The 23937-nt window shown below is 41.1% G+C and overlaps 1 protein-coding gene across 1 annotated transcript in view; it reads left to right on the top strand.

The window, feature by feature from the left end:
* Positions 1–23937, top strand: part of LOC140306770 (Fanconi anemia group A protein) — a 53079-nt gene that overhangs the window by 22608 nt on the left and 6534 nt on the right. Inside the window, exons 23-40 of the mRNA XM_072385362.1 lie at positions 37–107; positions 319–418; positions 507–694; positions 2246–2339; positions 3554–3751; positions 4207–4280; positions 10230–10358; positions 11284–11368; positions 12883–13052; positions 13147–13252; positions 13335–13394; positions 13475–13579; positions 14795–14910; positions 17289–17445; positions 20176–20238; positions 21420–21513; positions 21598–21673; positions 23107–23257. Coding sequence (XP_072241463.1) covers positions 37–107; positions 319–418; positions 507–694; positions 2246–2339; positions 3554–3751; positions 4207–4280; positions 10230–10358; positions 11284–11368; positions 12883–13052; positions 13147–13252; positions 13335–13394; positions 13475–13579; positions 14795–14910; positions 17289–17445; positions 20176–20238; positions 21420–21513; positions 21598–21673; positions 23107–23257 — 2037 coding nt within the window. The remainder of the gene's footprint in view (positions 1–36; positions 108–318; positions 419–506; positions 695–2245; positions 2340–3553; positions 3752–4206; positions 4281–10229; positions 10359–11283; positions 11369–12882; positions 13053–13146; positions 13253–13334; positions 13395–13474; positions 13580–14794; positions 14911–17288; positions 17446–20175; positions 20239–21419; positions 21514–21597; positions 21674–23106; positions 23258–23937) is intronic.

Raw genomic sequence — 23937 nt, forward strand, 5'->3', positions numbered from 1 at the left:
TTACATCTTTAATGAGTCTTTCTGACTTATCACCAGGTCGTCAACATGATCCTGAGAAGCTTCTGTCAGTGCCTGTTAAACGCTTCCCACGCAAACCCTCCCAATAGGTGAGTGGGACTTTGATTAGTGCTGAAAATGCATCTTTTCTAGCAGCTTTCAGTTTCTTCTCCACAGTTCAGGGAATAAACATCACTGTAGGATAAAGAAAACCATCAGAATCACATTTAAAACAGTTTAGTTCAGAAAATCTCCTAAAGGATCGTATCCTGATGAAAATAGAGGCAGTAACAGACTAATTGTTGCTGCTTTATCTCTCAGACACAGCCTGTGGGCCTCCAGATATGTCAGTGTGCTCTTTGGTAACAGACAGCTGCTCTGCACCGTCATAAGCAGACTCTGGGACTTATTTCACAACCAGGTACATGGATCCAGATTCCTTTAATATCGCTGTTAGCTTAGAAATCGCTGCACCTGTATTCCTGCTCATTACTCTTTCCTCTGTAAAGGGGTCGTCGCTGAGCGCCGCACATTTACTCGGTTTAGCGGCGTTCGTGGTCCAGCTTAACGCCTTCATGGCCCAAAGCCTGCTGGTTCAGCTGCCGCCGCCCGTGAGGCGCCAGCCGGTGACCTTTGGAGAAGCTCTCAGCTTGGCCCTGGCGTGCAACACAAGCGCTAACATGCTGGTCTGTGTCAGGTGAGGCTTGTTCTCTGGAGATGTTTCGGGTTCTTTTGCAGAAAAAGCAGAGCCTGTTCACAATGAACACAGCAGCTGATTTATAGCACCAGGAAAGCATCTTGGTTTCTAAATCAAAACCTCTGTGGAACAGGTGAAAGAGCTGCTCTACAGTTTCATTGTGAGAATGCTTTAAGGCATTCTCACTATTGTTTTCCTGTTTCTCTTTTTTGGCACTTAATCAGCACATTCCGGCTATGACTTTTGGTGTTTATAACTTTTATACTTTTTAAACTATTTAACTTTCAATTCAAATTTTCCCGTCATTCAAATGAATGGAAATTTCTTTCAACTCTTCAAAAACTTCCTCCTCTTTCCAACCTAACTAGTTCAACATACATTCAGCTGGAGACACCATTCAAACTTTAAAATGTTCACAAGACATTAAACTATTACCAAATGATTCAGCTTTTTAAAATATTAAGCCAATTCTGAAATATGACAGTTTAAAAAACATGAACATTTTTGCTCCTTCTTGATTTTTATGAATGAGAAGATTAGAGTGGCACATTTTAACTTTTTCTGATAGTCAAACAAATGCCTCTAACTTTCATGCTGTTTAACTCAGACAAACAGATTATACCTTAAAATGTAGGAACACTTGTCCTCTTTCAGCTGATGTAACTACTAAATAGCTCACATTTACAGAATTTCAGCTATGAGCCTTGAAGCCAGAGAAACCTTTCAATTTCTCTCACTAACTCCAATGTAAATTTGGTGGAACGCCAGAGACGGGTTCAACTGTGTTCAACCTGCTGCCGTTTAAATTTTTTTCACTCCATTGAAATAAAAACTACATTGCCGCGTTCCTCCAAGCCTTCTGCTTCTTACGGTCTTCAAATTATTTTCCTCGCTCTTCCAGTTTTCTCACAGGAGGTCATAGTATCCAAAAAAGCCATTTCTGCAGGTTAATCCGTGAAGCCGCAGCTGTTTACAAACATTCTCCTGTCACTGATGACATCACTGATGACATCACTGATGACATCACTCTTCCACTCCCTGCTGAATATTACACTGAAGCCATTTTAACTGTTACTCACTTGATTTCTGCTAAATTTTCACTAATTTCAGCTTTTTGAGCATGTTAAACTAATCCCATTCAACTTAAAAAGCATTCTCACTGCTGTTTCGCAGGAACAGCTTTTTTCTAGTTTATTTTATTATAACAGAGGAAAGGACATTGCTCTGAAAGCCTTCTATAATACATTTAGCTCTCGTAGACACACGACAAAAGAGACGTTTTTTAAATGTGATTTGGTGTCAGATTCCTCATTTAACCGCTGTGTGATGTTGTATTTGTTATATTGCGTTATAATCCAGTTTATTTCATGCTTTAGAAGCTTTTTGTTGTTGTTTTCTAGCGAACACGCAACTCTTGGTCCTCTTGAACTCATTTATGCACGGTCAGCACTTCCTGGACCTTCTGTTTCCCTTCCACTGAAACCTCAGTTCATGTTAGACTTGTTTTCATGTTCATTCTGCATGTATCTGGGGTTGAACTGGTTGCTCCAGGCTCTGTGTGGCAGCTGTGTGTTACGGCATCTGTACGAGGGACTCTCTGCCTCAGCAGCAGCAGGAATACGTCCCCAGCAGCCTCTATAAGAAGGTAAACGTTTCTCTTAACTCATCGCTTACTAAGCTGCAACAAAGTGATCTTCAGTCTTCAGATCTTTACTCTGCAGTTTGTCTTTAATGCACCCTTATCGAGCCCTATCACCACTTTCAGTTATAATCGTCTTTTTAGAGATATCTTGGACCATGTCTGCGTCATTTTTCTAATTATCTTCAGTCACGTGTCTGAAAACAGCAAATTCCTTCAAATGGTGAGGAAAAATGTGCAAATATGTGCACATCTTCTGCTGTTTATCTGCTGTTTACCTGCTGTTTATCTGCTGTTTATCTGCTGTTTACCTGCTGTTTATCTGCTGTTTATCTGCTGTTTACCTGCTGTTTATCTGCTGTTTATCTGCTGTTTATCTGCTGTTTACCTGCTGTTTATCTGCTGTTTACCTGCTGTTTACCTGCTGTTTACCTGCTGTTTATCTGCTGTTTATCTGCTGTTTACCTGCTGTTTATCTGCTGTTTACCTGCTGTTTATCTGCTGTTTATCTGCTGTTTACCTGCTGTTTACCTGCTGTTTATCTGCTGTTTACCTGCTGTTTACCTGCTGTTTATCTGCTGTTTATCTGCTGTTTACCTGCTGTTTACCTGCTGTTTACCTGCTGTTTATCTGCTGTTTGTCTGCTCTGTGCAGTTTCCATCACTGTGAGATGTAAATTATCCGATTTGTGTGAAGTTAACCTTCAACTAAAATGTCTTAATTAGAAATACATTTATAAATTATGACATCAAACACGGTTGTAAGTTTGAGGACTGCAACCATGAACTGATGTTTTTGTCATGAAAAGAACACCTGAAAGTACACGTGCACGGTTTCATGCACGTTAAGCCCAAATTCTGTTGATTTAAAGCAAAGCAAAGACACCTGAGAAGCTATTTGTAATGTGAAAAGAGCCCAGAACTGGTTGATTTAAAGCAGATTGGGTCAGAACTGGTTGATTTAAAGCAGATTGGGTCAGAACTGGTTGATTTAAAGCAGATTGGGCCGGACTCTGGTGTGTTTAGAGTTAAAAAGTGGAGCAGATTTAATAACTTTCACACCACTGGTGTTTTGTGGTAAAACACGCTGCAGAGTCACAATTTAAACTGCATTTTTACTGAAATTCTGTGAAAAACAGCCTGAAAATGCAGAGTTTTACCATCGTTTATGTCAGCAAACACACTCTTTGTGCTTAAAGCTACACATCATTGTCTGTTCAGCTTTTGTACCTCATCCCACGGCTGGTGCCTGAGGCCAGAGGAGCGCCCCCTGCTGGCTGTATGAGTGAACATCAGGAGGAGAACCTGCTCAGCTTATGGAGCAGCATCACAGACGGCAACAGCACCTGGAGGCAGACTGCCTGCCATCTCTGGAGACATGCTGCCTTTAAACAGCTGGAGCAGATGCCACAGTATCAGGTCAGGCTGCATCTTTTCAGTGAAGATTCAAGCCAGTAGCTGCTGTTGAAAGACATTTTATTCCGTGTGATAATGCTGTCGGGTTCAGGTTGATGACGGCACTTATTCCCTAAATAAATCTGTTTTATTTATTTATATGGACCAAGTAAGCCACTGTTCAGGTGGTAAAAACATAAAACCCAGATTAATTAAGCCCAGAATGAAGAGTTTTAGCATTTATTAGTATAAAATCACTTTGTATTTTATAGGATAAACATATAAAACATTTTCAGTTAAACTTTTTGGATGAATTCTGCCGTAGAAGTTTAGTTTCCATGTTTCTTATTAGATGTGACAGAGTTTCTAATGTGGATCAAACCTTTTTAAATAGTCTTTTAAATCAAGTGACGACACGATATTCTAATGCATAACTAATAATAATAAAATAACGCCGACCTTTTGTTGTTTTGGTCAAGCTGTGTCTGTCGGAGTGGCTGCACAACGAGCTGAGAGTCCAGAGAAGTGAAGACGCCCTGACTGACGCAAAGCGGTACGTGCACTGTTCAATGCTCACAGCCAGAAACAGTCAGAAACAGCCAGAAACACAGTCAGAAACAGTCAGACACAGCCAGAAACACAGTCAGAAACACAGTCAGAAACACAGTCAGAAACACAGTCAGAAACACAGTCAGAAACACAGTCAGAAACACAGCCAGAAACACAGCCAGAAACACAGCCAGAAACAGTCAGACACAGTCAGAAACAGCCAGAAACACAGTCAGAAACAGTCAGACACAGTCAGAAACAGCCAGAAACACAGTCAGAAACAGTCAGACACAGTCAGACACAGTCAGAAACAGTCAGAAACAGTCAGAAACACAGCCAGAAACAGTCAGAAACACAGCCAGAAACACAGCCAGAAACACAGCCAGAAACACAGCCAGAAACAGTCAGACACAGTCAGAAACACAGCCAGAAACAGTCAGAAACAGCCAGACACACAGCCAGACACACAGCCAGAAACACAGTCAGAAACACAGTCAGAAACACAGTCAGAAACACAGTCAGAAACACAGTCAGAAACACAGTCAGACACACAGCCAGAAACACAGCCAGAAACACAGCCAGAAACACAGTCAGAAACACAGTCAGAAACACAGTCAGAAACACAGCCAGAAACACAGTCAGAAACACAGTCAGAAACACAGTCAGAAACACAGTCAGAAACACAGCCAGAAACACAGCCAGAAACACAGCCAGAAACACAGCCAGAAACACAGCCAGAAACAGTCAAACACAGTCAGAAACAGTCAGAAACAGTCAGAAACACAGCCAGAAACACAGCCAGAAACACAGTCAGAAACACAGCCAGAAACACAGCCAGAAACACAGCCAGAAACACAGTCAGAAACACAGTCAGAAACACAGTCAGAAACACAGTCAGAAACACAGCCAGAAACACAGCCAGAAACACAGCCAGAAACACAGCCAGAAACACAGCCAGAAACAGTCAAACACAGTCAGAAACAGTCAGAAACACAGCCAGAAACACAGCCAGAAACAGTCAGACACAGTCAGAAACACAGCCAGAAACAGTCAGAAACAGCCAGACACACAGCCAGACACACAGCCAGAAACACAGTCAGAAACACAGTCAGAAACACAGTCAGAAACACAGTCAGAAACACAGTCAGACACACAGCCAGAAACACAGCCAGAAACACAGCCAGAAACACAGTCAGAAACACAGTCAGAAACACAGCCAGAAACAGTCAGAAACAGCCAGAAACACAGTCAGAAACACAGCCAGAAACACAGCCAGAAACACAGTCAGAAACACAGTCAGAAACACAGTCAGAAACACAGTCAGAAACACAGTCAGAAACACAGTCAGAAACACAGTCAGAAACACAGTCAGAAACACAGCCAGAAACACAGCCAGAAACACAGCCAGAAACACAGCCAGAAACAGTCAAACACAGTCAGAAACAGTCAGAAACACAGTCAGAAACACAGTCAGAAACACAGTCAGAAACACAGCCAGAAACACAGTCAGAAACAGCCAGAAACACAGTCAGAAACACAGTCAGAAACACAGTCAGAAACACAGTCAGAAACACAGTCAGAAACACAGTCAGAAACACAGCCAGAAACACAGTCAGAAACACAGTCAGAAACACAGTCAGAAACACAGTCAGAAACACAGTCAGAAACACAGTCAGAAACACAGCCAGAAACACAGTCAGAAACACAGCCAGAAACACAGTCAGAAACACAGTCAGAAACAGTCAGAAACAGTCAGAAACACAGCCAGAAACAGTCAGAAACACAGTCAGAAACACAGCCAGAAACAGTCAGAAACACAGTCAGAAACACAGTCAGAAACACAGTCAGAAACACAGTCAGAAACACAGTCAGAAACACAGCCAGAAACACAGCCAGAAACACAGCCAGAAACACAGCCAGAAACAGCCAGACACACAGCCAGACACACAGCCAGACACACAGCCAGACACACAGTCAGAAACACAGTCAGAAACACAGTCAGAAACACAGCCAGAAACACAGCCAGAAACACAGCCAGAAACACAGTCAGAAACACAGTCAGAAACACAGTCAGAAACACAGTCAGAAACACAGTCAGAAACACAGCCAGAAACACAGCCAGAAACACAGCCAGAAACACAGCCAGAAACACAGCCAGAAACACAGTCAGAAACACAGTCAGAAACACAGTCAGAAACACAGTCAGAAACACAGCCAGAAACACAGCCAGAAACAGTCAAACACAGTCAGAAACAGTCAGAAACACAGTCAGAAACACAGTCAGAAACACAGTCAGAAACACAGTCAGAAACACAGTCAGAAACACAGCCAGAAACACAGCCAGAAACAGTCAGAAACACAGTCAGAAACACAGTCAGAAACACAGTCAGAAACACAGTCAGAAACACAGCCAGAAACAGTCAGAAACACAGTCAGAAACACAGTCAGAAACACAGTCAGAAACACAGTCAGAAACACAGTCAGAAACACAGTCAGAAACACAGTCAGAAACACAGCCAGAAACACAGTCAGAAACACAGTCAGAAACACAGTCAGAAACAGCCAGAAACACAGTCAGAAACACAGTCAGAAACACAGTCAGAAACACAGCCAGAAACACAGTCAGAAACACAGTCAGAAACACAGTCAGAAACACAGTCAGAAACACAGTCAGAAACACAGTCAGAAACACAGCCAGAAACACAGCCAGAAACAGTCAGAAACAGTCAGACACAGCCAGAAACAGTCAGAAACACAGTCAGAAACACAGCCAGAAACAGTCAGAAACACAGTCAGAAACACAGCCAGAAACAGTCAGAAACACAGTCAGAAACACAGTCAGAAACACAGTCAGAAACACAGCCAGAAACACAGCCAGAAACACAGCCAGAAACACAGCCAGAAACACAGCCAGACACACAGCCAGACACACAGCCAGACACACAGCCAGACACACAGCCAGACACACAGCCAGACACACAGCCAGACACACAGCCAGAAACACAGTCAGAAACACAGTCAGAAACACAGCCAGAAACACAGCCAGAAACACAGCCAGAAACACAGTCAGAAACACAGTCAGAAACACAGCCAGAAACACAGTCAGAAACACAGCCAGAAACACAGCCAGAAACACAGCCAGAAACACAGCCAGAAACACAGCCAGAAACAGTCAGAAACACAGTCAGAAACAGCCAGAAACACAGTCAGAAACACAGCCAGAAACACAGCCAGAAACACAGCCAGAAACACAGTCAGAAACACAGTCAGAAACACAGTCAGAAACACAGTCAGAAACACAGTCAGAAACACAGCCAGAAACACAGCCAGAAACAGTCAAACACAGTCAGAAACAGTCAGAAACAGTCAGAAACAGTCAGAAACACAGTCAGAAACACAGTCAGAAACACAGTCAGAAACACAGTCAGAAACACAGCCAGAAACAGTCAGAAACACAGTCAGAAACACAGCCAGAAACAGTCAGAAACACAGTCAGAAACACAGTCAGAAACACAGTCAGAAACACAGTCAGAAACACAGTCAGAAACACAGCCAGAAACACAGTCAGAAACACAGTCAGAAACACAGTCAGAAACACAGTCAGAAACACAGCCAGAAACACAGCCAGAAACAGTCAGAAACACAGCCAGAAACACAGCCAGAAACACAGCCAGAAACACAGCCAGAAACACAGCCAGAAACACAGTCAGAAACGCAGCCAGAAACACAGCCAGAAACAGCCAGAAACGCAGCCAGAAACACAGCCAGAAACGCAGCCAGAAACACAGCCAGAAACAGTCAGAAACACAGTCAGAAACACAGTCAGAAACACAGTCAGAAACAGCCAGAAACACAGCCAGAAACACAGTCAGAAACAGTCAGAAACACAGCCAGAAACACAGCCAGAAACAGTCAGAAACAGCCAGACACACAGCCAGACACACAGCCAGACACACAGCCAGACACACAGCCAGACACACAGCCAGAAACACAGTCAGAAACACAGTCAGAAACAGTCAGAAACACAGTCAGAAACACAGTCAGAAACAGTCAGAAACAGTCAGAAACACAGTCAGAAACACAGCCAGAAACACAGCCAGAAACACAGCCAGAAACACAGTCAGAAACACAGTCAGAAACACAGCCAGAAACACAGTCAGAAACACAGTCAGAAACAGTCAGAAACACAGTCAGAAACACAGTCAGAAACACAGTCAGAAACGCAGCCAGAAACAGTCAAACGCAGTCAGAAACGCAGTCAGAAACGCAGTCAGAAACGCAGTCAGAAACGCAGTCAGAAACGCAGCCAGAAACGCAGCCAGAAACGCAGTCAGAAACGCAGTCAGAAACGCAGCCAGAAACAGCCAGAAACGCAGCCAGAAACACAGCCAGAAACAGTCAGAAACAGTCAGAAACAGTCAGAAACAGCCAGAAACACAGCCAGAAACACAGTCAGAAACACAGTCAGAAACACAGTCAGAAACAGTCAGAAACAGTCAGAAACACAGCCAGAAACACAGCCAGAAACACAGCCAGAAACACAGTCAGAAACACAGTCAGAAACACAGTCAGAAACACAGCCAGAAACACAGCCAGAAACACAGTCAGAAACACAGCCAGAAACACAGTCAGAAACAGTCAGAAACAGTCAGAAACACAGTCAGAAACACAGTCAGAAACACAGTCAGAAACAGTCAGAAACACAGTCAGAAACAGCCAGAAACACAGCCAGAAACAGTCAGAAACACAGTCAGAAACACAGTCAGAAACACAGTCAGAAACACAGCCAGAAACACAGCCAGAAACACAGCCAGAAACACAGTCTGAAACACAGTCAGAAACAGTCAGAAACACAGTCAGAAACAGCCAGAAACAGTCAGAAACAGTCAGAAACACAGCCAGAAACACAGCCAGAAACACAGTCAGAAACGCAGCCAGAAACGCAGTCAGAAACGCAGTCAGAAACGCAGCCAGAAACGCAGTCAGAAACGCAGTCAGAAACGCAGCCAGAAACAGCCAGAAACGCAGCCAGAAACACAGCCAGAAACACAGTCAGAAACACAGTCAGAAACACAGTCAGAAACAGTCAGAAACAGTCAGAAACACAGCCAGAAACACAGCCAGAAACACAGCCAGAAACACAGCCAGAAACACAGTCAGAAACACAGCCAGAAACACAGCCAGAAACACAGTCAGAAACACAGCCAGAAACACAGCCAGAAACAGTCAGAAACACAGTCAGAAACACAGTCAGAAACACAGTCAGAAACACAGTCAGAAACAGTCAGAAACACAGTCAGAAACAGCCAGAAACACAGCCAGAAACAGTCAGAAACACAGTCAGAAACACAGTCAGAAACACAGTCAGAAACACAGTCAGAAACACAGCCAGAAACACAGCCAGAAACACAGCCAGAAACACAGCCAGAAACACAGTCTGAAACACAGTCAGAAACAGTCAGAAACACAGTCAGAAACAGCCAGAAACAGTCAGAAACAGTCAGAAACACAGCCAGAAACACAGCCAGAAACACAGTCAGAAACACAGCCAGAAACAGTCAGAAACACAGTCAGAAACACAGTCAGAAACACACAGATGGCATTAAGTGCAGCAGAAACACAGTTAGCTGTGATTTGTGTGCATACAGCTGCAGTCAGGAAGGATAAAAAGACCAAAGTCAGCACTTTACTTTAACAACTTTAGATCAGTGTTTGGTCCCTTTTTCAGACACGTGCACTGTTCAATGCTCACAGCATGCAGACAGTTATTATTTGTTTCCTGAGCAGCTCTAACGTTTCCTTAATTTAAAGAGTTCTGTCGAACAGACTGAACAAGAACAGCAGCTGTGGATAAAATACTTTGGGAGGACAGCAGTGTGGATTTGGCCTTTCTCTTGATATAAAGATTGTTCTTTATTGAAGTATCTTGCCTGTTAATATGTTCAATGCACAGTCAGGAGTACCAGCAGTGGGCGTGCACGGAGCTCTATCTGACGCTTCCTGGGGAGCAGGGAGGCTGCGGAGGAGACGTGAAAAACCTCTGTTCCAACCTGCTCAATGCCATCATGGAGCAGCAGTTAAGGTGACTTTAATTCTCTGGCTTTGATTCTGCAGTTTATCTGTTAGCTCGGTCAGAAGAGGCCGAGCTTTTTAAAGTGTTCAAAGGACGGCAAAACAGTCCAGATCTAACCCTGGACTTCTTTTGGAGTCATAAACAGTCATAACCCTGCAACATGGGATGCTTATTTATGACATATAAATGGATGGAAAGCTGTTCGTAGAGCTTTGAAAAAGATGTCCAGAACGCACCTGAAAAAGCTTTTATTAGCATTCTTAATAATTAACTAATAAATTAATAAAAAACTGAGTAATTCAGTGACAGACAGATGGTTTACGCCTGCAAACAGGAACGTTTAATAGCTCATTTGACTTGAACTGGCTAAAATATCAACAGATAAGAGCTCTAAAAAGCTGTGACCCTTAAATAACTCGCCTCATACTGACAAAAACCCCGAGTTTCCCCCCTGTGGAGGACGACAGGCCCTTTATTAACTGATCAAAATGAATAGTAATGATGTTTTTGTCAGAGTTAAAGCGTATAAAGTGATCAAATACAGGATATGTTTTGAGTTTCTGAGACACAGGTCAGCAGGGCCTCAGATGGCCGAGTTGTTGTCTTCCAAATGAAGGGTCATTGGTTCAGTCCCCAGTAAGGCACTGAGCCCCTATATTTCCCCCAAACTGGTGAATCAGTGAGTGACTGTAGAGAATCGGACTGATGTAACCAAAACTTATTTTATCATTGACTATAAATATATAAAATTAAAAATAAACTATAAATTTATCTAATATATAAATAAATATATATTTAATGTGTTCACAGTATCAGATGTTCAGTAAAAATCAGTCTTTTAGAGTAGAATGAATTGTTATCTGTTGTCTCAACATGAAATGAATGAATTACACATTAATTGAAAACATAACTGCTCTGTATTTGATGCCAACAGTGACGCACGTCTGGAAAAGCTGAACTGTGAGGTCGGAGAGTCAGAGACCGGCACCTGTTTGCCAGACATCCTGTCCAGATTACAGGTAACTATCTGCTGTGATGCTTATACTTCAGAGTCAGGCTATTGGTTGAACTTTTATATCCAAAAGCGTTAAAATGCTCAACCAGAAAGCTCAGCTTCTCCATCAGCTCTGGGGCTTTGGTGGGTCTGAGTGGGTTTGGAACTGAACCAACTGCTGATTAGGTAGGTGGTCATAATGTTTTGGCTCATGAGTGCATGTCTGACTTCAGGTTAAGCCTGAAGAGATCTGATGGGTTAGGGTCAGATCTGATGGGTTAGGGTCAGATCTGATGGGTTAGATCTGATGGGTTAGGGTCAGATCTGATGGGCCAGGGTTAGATCTGATGGGTCAGATCTGATGGGTCAGGGTCAGATCTGATGGGTCAGATCTGATGGGTTAGGGTTAGATCTGATGGGTTAGGGTTAGATCTGATTGGTTAGGGTTAGATCTGATGGGTTAGGGTCAGATCTGATGGGTTAGGGTCAGATCTTATGGGTTAGGGTTAGATCTGATGGGTTAGATCTGATGGGTTAGGGTTAGATCTGATGGGTTAGGGTCAGATCTGATGGGTTAGGGTCAGATCTGATGGGTTAGGGTCAGATCTGATGGGTTAGGGTCAGATCTGATGGGTTAGGGTCAGATCTGATAGGTCAGGGTTAGATCTGATGGGTTAGGGTTAGATCTGATGGGTTAGGGTTAGATCCGATGGGTTAGGGTCAGATCTGATTGGTTAGGGTTAGATCCGATGGGTTAGATCCGATGGGTTAGGGTTAGATCTGATGGGTCAGGGTTAGATCTGATGGGTTAGGGTCAGATCTGATGGGTTAGATCTGATGGGTTAGGGTTAGATCTGATGGGTTAGGGTTAGATCTGATGGGTCAGGGTTAGATCTGATGGGTTAGGGTCAGATCTGATGGGTTAGATCTGATGGGTTAGGGTCAGATCTGATGGGTTAGGGTCAGATCTGATGGGTTAGGGTCAGATCTGATGGGTTAGATCTGATGGGTCAGGGTTAGATCTGATGGGTCAGATCTGATGGGTTAGGGTTAGATCTGATGGGTCAGGGTCAGATCTGATGGGTCAGGGTCAGATCTGATGGGTTAGGGTCAGATCTGATGGGTCAGGGTTAGATCTGATGGGTCAGATCTGATGGGTTAGGGTCAGATCTGATGGGTTAGGGTTAGATCTGATGGGTTAGGGTTAGATCTGATGGGTTAGGGTTAGATCTGATGGGTTAGGGTTAGATCTGATGGGTCAGATCTGATGGGTTAGGGTTAGATCTGATGGGTTAGGGTCAGATCTGATGGGTCAGGGTTAGATCTGATGGGTCAGATCTGATGGGTTAGGGTTAGATCTGATGGGTTAGGGTCAGATCTGATGCAACATGAGTTGATCATGAGTGTTGATGTTTACGCTCAGGTCTTTATCGCTAAACTGGTGAATAAGGCTGTGAAATAGCAAACTGTAGTTTATATTAATTCAAAAAGAGCCATGTGTGTGCATGTGTGTGTGCATGTGTGCATGTGTGCATGTAGGAGCTTGTATATGAGATGGAACTGACTAAACTCTCCGGCGGCGGTGGAAACGGCGCCGATCTGTGTGACTTCCTGTTTGAAGCGGCGTCTCAGAGATGCTCCTCCACCTCGTCCTCGCAGAGCATCAGCAGCCAACTCAGCCTGCAGCGCACGATGCACACGTGGAACAGGTGCACTATTCACTATATGCAGGTTGTCTTCACAGGCCAGCGTGCTGTAAAGAGACATTTAGTGAAAAAGCTGTTGAAACGCTCCTTTTGGCAGGGTGCTGCTGAGTCTTCCAGCTGCGCTGCTCATCAGATTAAAGGCTGAAGGCGGCAGGACGACTCTGGACTGCAGCAGCCTGATGGAACATGTCAACCAGCATCAGGTGAGCTGCTCGGTTCATTCTCAGGAACAGACTGGTGTCGCCCTCCTTGTTCTCTGTCCTCACTCCTGTGGTTCATCCTCAGAGGAAGGCGTGCTCTCCATCCGGCCTGCTGCCCCGCCACATAACTGCACACTTTCTGAAAGTGAGAACCGTTCTGTGAAACAGTCCCATCTTAAGTGCTGTTAAACACATGTAAAGTCTGTTCGTGTTGCTTGTGTTTAGGGGCTGTTATGTGCCGGTGTGCAGTGTGGTCGTCCAGCAGAAGAAGTGAACAGAGTCTGGGCTCAGATGAGTGTCCGCTGCCCTCTGCTGTTGGTCTCCACAGTGGTACGATCCGCTCCCTGTGCATCTTAAATGGATTTATGGATAAATGGATTATTTTCATGTCAGTTTAATCTCTGCAGATATTGGCTAAAAGGTTTGCTTATGAGCCCTTTTGGTTTCATGATTTTAAAGCTGTTAAAATAGCTGTAGATTGGTGTTTTTTCTGTCTTCTCTCTGAATTGTGGGGCCTCACTCGAGCTGTACATGGTACCTTTTAATATTCCCTTTTAATTAAAGCCAAGTGGCTGGGATGAGAATCAGTGCCTCCAAATCTGAGACTATGGTTCTCAGCTGGAAGAGGGTGGAACGCTCTCTCCGGGTCGGGAATGAGATCCTTCCCCAAGTGGAGGAGTTCAAGTATCTCGGGGTCTTGTTCACAGTGAGGGACGAATGGAGCGGGAGATTTATGGCGGATCGGTGCAGCTTCTGCAGTGTTGCTCTGCACCGACCCGTCGTTGTGAAGAAGGAGCTGAGCCAGAAGGAGAAGCTCTCTATTTACTGGTCAGTCTACGTTCCCATCCTCTCCTATGGTCCCGAGCTGTGGGGAGAGACCGAAAGAACGAGATTGAAATGGGTTTCCTCCGCAGGGTGTCTGGGCCTCCCTTAGAGATAGGGTGAGAAGCTCAGTCATCCGGGAGGGGCTCGGAGTAGAACCGCTGCTCCTCCAGAGAGGAGTCAGATGAGGTGCATCTGGTTAGGATGCCCCCTGGAGGCCTCCCTGGGGAGGTGTTCTGGGCCCGTCCCACTGGGAGGAGACCCGGGGAAGACCCAGGACACGCTGGAGAAACTATGGCCTGGGAAGAGCTGGAGGAAGTGGCCGGGGACAGGGAGGTCTGGGTTTCTCTGCTAAAGCTGCTGCCCCCGCGACCCCTGGAGAAGCTGCTGATGATGGATGGAATTAAAGCCATATTAGATTTTAATGTTTTGCAGATAAATCTGCTGCAAAGTATACGGGACACTTGAACTACAGCATTTATCTCATGAGACCTGTGACTTTCTTTTAATGTAACTCATAGCATAAAGTTACATATTATTATATGGATTTAAAACTCTGCTGTAGAAAAAGATGTGTGCAGTTCCTAACCCTAAAGTTGACACTCTGAAGTGGTTCCTGCTCTAAGATCTATTATCTGTGATATTAAATGTTTAGATGGTGATGAAGACCTTAAAAAAGCCGTGTGAACCTGAGTAAACCTGCTCGGATCTCTTTCTTTGCAGCACTGGTGGCAGCATCTGTCGCCACTCCTGGCGTCTCTGTGGCGGCGTCTGCGTGATGCAGAGTTTCTACCAGAGCAGCTGCAGCTGCTCTCAGACTGTCAGCTCTGGGCCTGCAGGTAAAACCTCATTTACACCTGAATCCAGGTTAGTTTTGTGGAGAAAGAAAAAGAAGCGTTGATAGAAACCTGCAAGTTTGACCATTTAGGGAAGAACAAATGTAGAGAAACTGAATGAGTTGTTGAAAGTACAGTCAAAGGTACTGATGCCCCAAATAATCCAAGAGTTTCCCTTCATTTCCCTTCATTTCTCTTATTCTCTACAGTTTGGAAACGCAAATCAGTGGAAACACAGCAAAAAAACCCACAAAATTCTGAAAAACCCTCTCAGTTTTCATTCCTCACGTTTGAACGATCGCAGAACATTAAATCCACCTCAGCTGAATGTGGATTTTGTTGGTTTTAGCTTCTAAAATCAGCCCCAGAAAGGAGCAGAGCGTTTCCATTCTGATTTAAGATGAATTTATCTGTAGTCCAAGTAGCTTTAATCTATGTGGGTCCTTATCCTGGCATTTGGTGAAGTCATTAAATGACATTTTCTTTTGGTATTGGCAGAAAAATTCTCTCAAAATTAGACTCGGAGTTGCTGGAAACGATTAATACAGAACATTTATTTCTTGGAAGAAAGAGACGAGTCGGCACAACCTGTCAGGAAGCTGCTCAGAGTCTCCTAACTAAATGGTGCTACTGTTATTTATACTGTTTATGCTTGCTGGCCACACAATGTTCTCTGTATTTAGTATTGAAAAACCTCCTGAACGCAGCAGGAAGTCTGTTACAGCTCTGACTGTGTGAAAAACCTCCTGAACGCAGCAGGAAGTCTGTTACAGCTCTGACTGTGTGGAAAACCTCCTGAACGCAGCAGGAAGTCTGTTACAGTTCTGACTGTGTGAAAAACCTCCTGAACGCAGCAGGAAGTCTGTTACAGTTCTGTGTGAAAAACCTCCTGAACGCAGCAGGAAGTCTGTTACAGTTCTGACTGTGTGAAAAACCTCCTGAACGCAGCAGGAAGTCTGTTACAGCTCTGACTGTGTGAAAAACCTCCTGAACGCAGCAGGAAGTCTGTTACAGCTCTGACTGTGTGAAAAACCTCCTGAACGCAGCAGGAAGTCTGTTACAGCTCTGACTGTGTGAAAAACCTCCTGAACGCAGCAGGAAGTCTGTTACAGCTCTAACTGTGTGAAAAACCTCCTGAACGCAGCAGGAAGTCTGTTACAGCTCTGACTGTGTGAAAAACCTCCTGAACGCAGCAGGAAGTCTGTTACAGCTCTGTGTGAAAAACCTCCTGAACGCAGCAGGAAGTCTGTTACAGCTCTGACTGTGTGAAAAACCTCCTGAACGCAGCAGGAAGTCTGTTACAGTTCTAACTGTGTGAAAAACCTCCTGAACGCAGCAGGAAGTCTGTTACAGTTCTGACTGTGTGAAAAACCTCCTGAACGCAGCAGGAAGTCTGTTACAGTTCTAACTGTGTGAAAAACCTCCTGAACGCAGCAGGAAGTCTGTTACAGTTCTGACTGTGTGAAAAACCTCCTGAACGCAGCAGGAAGTCTGTTACAGCTCTGACTGTGTGAAAAACCTCCTGAACGCAGCAGGAAGTCTGTTACAGCTCTGACTGTGTGAAAAACCTCCTGAACGCAGCAGGAAGTCTGTTACAGCTCTGACTGTGTGAAAAACCTCCTGAACGCAGCAGGAAGTCTGTTACAGCTCTGTGTGAAAAACCTCCTGAACGCAGCAGGAAGTCTGTTACAGCTCTGACTGTGTGAAAAACCTCCTGAACGCAGCAGGAAGTCTGTTACAGCTCTGACTGTGTGAAAAACCTCCTGAACGCAGCAGGAAGTCTGTTACAGCTCTGACTGTGTGAAAAACCTCCTGAACGCAGCAGGAAGTCTGTTACAGTTCTGTGTGAAAAACCTCCTGAACGCAGCAGGAAGTCTGTTACAGCTCTGACTGTGTGAAAAACCTCCTGAACGCAGCAGGAAGTCTGTTACAGCTCTGACTGTGTGAAAAACCTCCTGAACGCAGCAGGAAGTCTGTTACAGTTCTGTGTGAAAAACCTCCTGAACGCAGCAGGAAGTCTGTTACAGCTCTGACTGTGTGAAAAACCTCCTGAACGCAGCAGGAAGTCTGTTACAGCTCTGACTGTGTGAAAAACCTCCTGAACGCAGCAGGAAGTCTGTTACAGCTCTGTGTGAAAAACCTCCTGAACGCAGCAGGAAGTCTGTTACAGTTCTGTGTGAAAAACCTCCTGAACGCAGCAGGAAGTCTGTTACAGTTCTGACTGTGTGAAAAACCTCCTGAACGCAGCAGGAAGTCTGTTACAGTTCTGACTGTGTGAAAAACCTCCTGAACGCAGCAGGAAGTCTGTTACAGTTCTGTGTGAAAAACCTCCTGAACGCAGCAGGAAGTCTGTTACAGCTCTGACTGTGTGTGGTGTGCAGTTTGGGGAAAGCTGAGGCGCCACAGACCCCCCCCGCTGCGGCGCTCCTGCTGGCGGCCAGCCTGCACGGCGCCTGGCGAGGCGGCGAGGGAAACCAGCAGAGCTTCACCTCTGCTCTGAAGTCACTGCAGCCAGAGAGAGACGCCAAGCACCAACAGGTGAGTTTAAAAGCTGATCCTGATGCAGCTGGATGCAAAAGTGTGGGTCGAGTTTTGTGCTCTGAAGTGGGGAGACGCATTAAAAATACTGTGCTGTCACTTTGCTTTTAATTTACTTTAATTTACTTTTGTTACTTTGCTTTTAATTTACTTTAATTTACTTTTGTTACTTTGCTTTTAATTTACTTTAATTTACTTTTGTTACTTTGCTTTTAATTTACTTTAATTTACTTTTGTTACTTTGCTTTTAATTTACTTTAATTTACTTTTGTTACTTTGCTTTTAATATACTTTAATTTACTTTAATTTACTTTTGTTACTTTGCTTTTAATTTACTTTAATTTACTTTTGTTACTTTGCTTTTAATTTACTTTAATTTACTTTTGTTACTTTGCTTTTAATATACTTTAATTTACTTTAATTTACTTTTGTTACTTTGCTTTTAATTTACTTTAATTTACTTTTGTTACTTTTCTTTTAATTTACTTTTGTTACTTTTCTTTTAATTTACTTTTGTTACTTTGCTTTTAATATACTTTAATTTACTTTAATTTACTTTTGTTACTTTGCTTTTAATTTACTTTAATTTACTTTTGTTACTTTTCTTTTAATTTACTTTAATTAACTTTTGTTACTTTGCTTTTAATTTACTTTTGTTACTTTGCTTTTAATATACTTTAATTTACTTTAATTTACTTTTGTTACTTTGCTTTTAATTTACTTTAATTAACTTTTGTTACTTTTCTTTTAATTTACTTTTGTTACTTTGCTTTTAATTTACTTTAATTTATTTTTGTTACTTTGCTTTTAATTTACTTTAATTAACTTTTGTTACTTTTCTTTTAATTTACTTTAATTTACTTTTGTTACTTTGCTTTTAATTTACTTTAATTAACTTTTGTTACTTTTCTTTTAATTTACTTTTGTTACTTTGCTTTTAATTTACTTTAATTTACTTTTGTTACTTTGCTTTTAATTTACTTTAATTTACTTTTGTTACTTTGCTTTTAATTTACTTTAATTTACTTTTGTTACTTTGCTTTTAATTTACTTTAATTAACTTTTGTTACTTTGCTTTTAATTTACTTTAATTTACTTTTGTTACTTTGCTTTTAATATACTTTAATTTACTTTAATTTACTTTTGTTACTTTGCTTTTAATTTACTTTAATTTACTTTTGTTACTTTGCTTTTAATTTACTTTAATTTACTTTTGTTACTTTGCTTTTAATTTACTTTAATTTACTTTTGTTACTTTGCTTTTAATTTACTTTAATTTACTTTTGTTACTTTGTTTTTAATTTACTTTAATTTACTTTTGTTACTTTGCTTTTAATTTACTTTAATTTACTTTTGTTACTTTGCTTTTAATTTACTTTAATTTACTTTTGTTACTTTTCTTTTAATTTACTTTTGTTACTTTGCTTTTAATTTACTTTTGTTACTTTGCTTTTAATTTACTTTAATTTACTTTTGTTACTTTGCTTTTAATTTACTTTAATTTACTTTAATTTACTTTTGTTACTTTGCTTTTAATTTACTTTAATTTACTTTTGTTACTTTGCTTTTAATATACTTTAATTTACTTTAATTTACTTTTGTTACTTTGCTTTTAATATACTTTAATTTACTTTAATTTACTTTTGTTACTTTGCTTTTAATTTACTTTAATTTACTTTTGTTACTTTTCTTTTAATATACTTTAATTTACTTTAATTTACTTTTGTTACTTTGCTTTTAATTTACTTTAATTTACTTTTGTTACTTTTCTTTTAATTTACTTTTGTTACTTTGCTTTTAATTTACTTTTGTTACTTTGCTTTTAATATACTTTAATTTACTTTAATTTACTTTTGTTACTTTGCTTTTAATATACTTTAATTTACTTTAATTTACTTTTGTTACTTTGCTTTTAATTTACTTTAATTTACTTTTGTTACTTTTCTTTTAATTTACTTTTGTTACTTTGCTTTTAATTTACTTTTGTTACTTTGCTTTTAATATACTTTAATTTACTTTAATTTACTTTTGTTACTTTGCTTTTAATTTACTTTTGTTACTTTGCTTTTAATATACTTTAATTTACTTTAATTTACTTTTGTTACTTTGCTTTTAATTTACTTTAATTAACTTTTGTTACTTTTCTTTTAATTTACTTTAATTTACTTTTGTTACTTTGCTTTTAATTTACTTTTGTTACTTTGCTTTTAATTTACTTTAATTTACTTTTGTTACTTTGCTTTTAATTTACTTTAATTTACTTTAGTTACTTTGCTTTTATCTGGTTTAACTGTTGAGGCGTCATCGGTTAGTTAGAAGCTGTTGGATCTGTCTGCAGGGTTAGGGTTAGGGTAACTAATCCTCTCTAATGATCATGGATATCAGACTTTGGACTTTTCTTTTCAGAGCAAAAATTCAGATTTTCTCTCTTATTTAAAAGCAAATTACTGAAAATGAGGCAGTTTTACAAATGGTCTGACAAAAAGAAGCCATTTAAAGACTTTGGTTTACAGTTAATCAGCAACAGACTTTGTTAGGATTTGATCGTGCTGTAAAATGTTTCCTTTCTCGATGTATTTCAAACCAAATAACTTATTAGAGTAAGATTATCGTATTTTGCACAAGACCAGAAATAATAGAACGATATAAACTCATTATTCTGAGCCTCAGGCCAATATTTAACTTTTCCAGACTGTGTTTATTCACCTGCTGCCTGATTTCTGCTCACAGCTGCTGGTTTTTCTGCTCTTCCTGTGTGTGAACGACTTCCTGTCAGCACTCCTGAGTCCTCAGGTAACCGACCGCCATCAGATGTGTTCAGGTTCAGGTTAGAAAGTGGGAAAAAACACACCTTTACAGCTCGAGTGTAATGAACACAGAAGCTGCTGATGTTTACACCTTCAGGCTGATATTCAGAGTCCAGGAGGGAATTAATTCTTTACAACGTACAGTTTAACATTAAAAGTGGTGTTTTTACATCTTATTTTCAGTGTATTTCTCCATTAATTGGACTGTACAGCAAATGGCCGTAATGTTAAAGGAATAAATTTCACTTTCTTATCTGTTCTTTAAATTAAATCTGGAGCTGCAGACTCAACCAGGCCAGCTGCTGCTTTTTTATTGTTTGATTTTTAAAGTTTCTCTGAGCTTATTGGCTCTGTGCTGTAATTTAACATCAAACTTAGCATCAAACTGTGGCTTCATTTCACAAATAATAACAGGAAATACTGGAACTTTTCATTGACTTCGAATCATTTTGACTGAAAGAAGCACATAAACAGCGGAGCTGCTGTTCTGAACGTTTAAAGCAGGTTCAGCAACAGAATATAATTCTAATTTAAAGGTGTTTTTTCTCTGGAGCCTGGTTTAAGGGATGCAGATACTTCTTTTTATCTTATTATTATTATTATGAAGTCCAGCTGTTACAGACCCAATTAAGGATTTTTTTTATTGTTGTTCCAGAAAATAGTCGAACAGTTTTTACATAAACATGCATGTTTTCTATAGTCCTCCATGTAAAGAATGCTTGGAGCTCATGAAAGGTACGATATATAAGTTTTATTGTAATAAAGTGAAGAAATGAAGTGCTGCTTCATCCTAAATTAGCCATATTTGTCCCATGTGCTCATATGAATTTGCTGTAATTGATCCTTTTGTTAGTTTTATCCATTAAATGCTGTTTATACGTTTGGAGCTAAATCCACAGCACTTAAAACCACAGATATTGACTCCTAAAGAGTATAAAAATGAGCTTTTTGGAAGTGTTTCTTTAAAGTTCAAGGCTGAGCACTTCCTCTTTTCAGCTACGAAAAATCACAAAACTATCGAATAATTAATAAGAAAAAGAACAATATAAACTGAGTTTGGGCATTTTAAGATAAAAGTGGAAGTAAGAAGATGATAAAAGGTGTGTTTTCTTTGAAATAAACTAGTTTTTTTGCTTGTTTCCTCTGTTTTACTGCTTGGTTCTGAAGGAGAAGAGTCGTGGAAATGCCAAAGATTTGTTCACAGCGCTCCTGACCGGGCTGGTGAACTCAGCTGATTGGCTGCTCATCTTCAGGTCAAACGGTACAGAGCGAACCTGCAGCTCAACAACATCTCATGTTACATGTTTTATCTATTGCTAAAGTCGATGCTCGATCTGTTTTCCAGAACAAGGCGTTTACCAGCCAGTAACCATGGTAACATCGGATGAGCGCACACGATTAATGCCGTGGGCCTTCTGCAGGTGAGTCTTTCCAGAGGGTTTGTTTTATTACTAAGATCTGGAATAAGTGTTTTATAAAGAAGAATCTAAACAAAACCTGAAGCATTTCACTTTCAGTTGCATGCTTTATTTCTGACACTTTTCTTCACTTTTCTGTCATGTTTTTCAGTAGAGACGAATAAATCTTTTTGTTTCCACTTTTTTGAAGTCAATATAACTACAGTGACAGTAAAAGCTCAACAGCAGAGAGATGAGGCATCGATAGAGTTTTTGTTACATAAATACATATAAATACATATATTTATTCACACATACAAACATGCATACTAAGGCTGCCACAAACGATCATTTTAATAGTCGATTAATCACAGATTATTATTACTCGACTAATCGGATCATATATCGAATGTAAAACATGCAGCTTATCGCACCAGGAAGCAGCTGCTCTTATAGAACCAGCATTAGCTTTCAGCTTGGACTGTTTAAGGTAGATGCTAACTAAAGAAAAGAAAGTATTATAGTTCATTAACCCTTTAATGAAATCTGCAGCTTGTTGCAACAAACAATTATTTAACTGTGTAGCAAAAACACAAAAATAAATACTTTAGGTTTTAAGGAACCAACATGTTCAGTTTGGACTCAGTCAGGACATTTGCTTGCTAAGGTGTGCATGTAGCTTTGTAACAAAGCCGTCCTTTGAGGATAAAGTACCTTTTTAGCACTGAAACATAACGTTAGAAAACATTAGCGTTCCTATTCAAACACATTACTGTTATAACATTACAGAAAACACATGAAATATGTGTTTTAAGGCTAATTAATCACTAATGTTAACGTTTACAGATATCAATATGAGTAAGCAGCAAGTTGACTCTGTTTACGCTAATTTTAGCAGCTAACTAGCCAGTTAGCTGTTAATTTTAGCAGCTAACTAGCCAGTTAGCTGTTAATTTTAGCAGCTAACTAGCCAGCTAGCTAACCAAGACAATGGTCCCTCTTCAGCCGAACCCCAAACCTCAAGTATTTATTTTTGTGTTTCCTACACAGTTAAATAATTGTTTGTTGCAACAAGCAATAATACCAGAGCCTCTGATTTAACTTCCTGTGACATCACGGCTGACCCCGGTTACCACGACAACGCATGTGTGTCAAGGACAGAAAGCCAGACGCAGCAGCAGCTTTGAGGGGAAAAAAAGTTATTAAATTAGTCGTCGACGCATTTAATAGTCGACATAATCGTGGCAGCCCTAAAACATACATTTATTAACACACATTTGACACGTTTGCATCTGTCAATGAATGAATTTGTCAGTTAATTTGTGTCAATGAGACACAGAGAGACACACATACACAGATTAAAACATTTTGTCCAGTTTCCCAGCTCCAGGCAGCTTCTTCTTCTTCTTTAAATCTCCTTGTGGGTTATAACATGTGGAAATGCTTGATGTGTTCAGCTTGCTGCCGCAGCAGAGTGCAGAGCTGCTTCAGAGGGCTGCAGGCTGTCCAGGGTTCCTCCACACCGCCGTCAGCTGCTACATCTCTGTGCTGCAGCTCTTCCTGGAAGGACAAACTCCTGCACCAGCCACCGAGCTCCCTGAGAAGCAGGTGAGCATGTTTGCTGCCTGTTTCTGCCTCTAATGAAACCAAAGCAAACACTGTGTTCTGCCTGTTTCTGCCTCTAATGAAACCAAAGCAAACACTGTGTTCTGCCTGTTTCTGCCTCTAATGAAACCAAAGCAAACACTGTGTTCTGCCTGTTTCTGCCTCTAATGAAACCAAAGCAAACACTGTGTTCTGCCTGTTTCTGCCTCTAATGAAACCAAAGCAAACACTGTGTTCTGCCTGTTTCTGCCTCTAATGAAACCAAAGCAAACACTGTGTTCTGCCTGTTTCTGCCTCTAATGAAACCAAAGCAAACACTGTGTTCTGCCTGTTTCTGCCTCTAATGAAACCAAAGCAAACACTGTGTTCTGCCTGTTTCTGCCTCTAATGAAACCAAAGCAAACACTGTGTTCTGCCTGTTTCTGCCTCTAATGAAACCAAAGCAAACACTGTGTTCTGCCTGTTTCTGCCTCTAATGAAACCAAAGCAAACACTGTGTTCTGCCTGTTTCTGCCTCTAATGAAACCAAAGCAAACACTGTGTTCTGCCTGTTTCTGCCTCTAATGAAACCAAAGCAAACACTGTGTTCTGCCTGTTTCTGCCTCTAATGAAACCAAAGCAAACACTGTGTTCTGCCTGTTTCTGCCTCTAATGAAACCAAAGCAAACACTGTGTTCTGCCTG

The sequence above is a fragment of the Leuresthes tenuis genome, unplaced genomic scaffold (genome assembly GCF_036924035.1).
Source record: "Leuresthes tenuis unplaced genomic scaffold, fLeuTen1.0.hap1 SCAF_5, whole genome shotgun sequence".
NCBI lineage: Eukaryota > Metazoa > Chordata > Actinopteri > Atheriniformes > Atherinopsidae > Leuresthes > Leuresthes tenuis.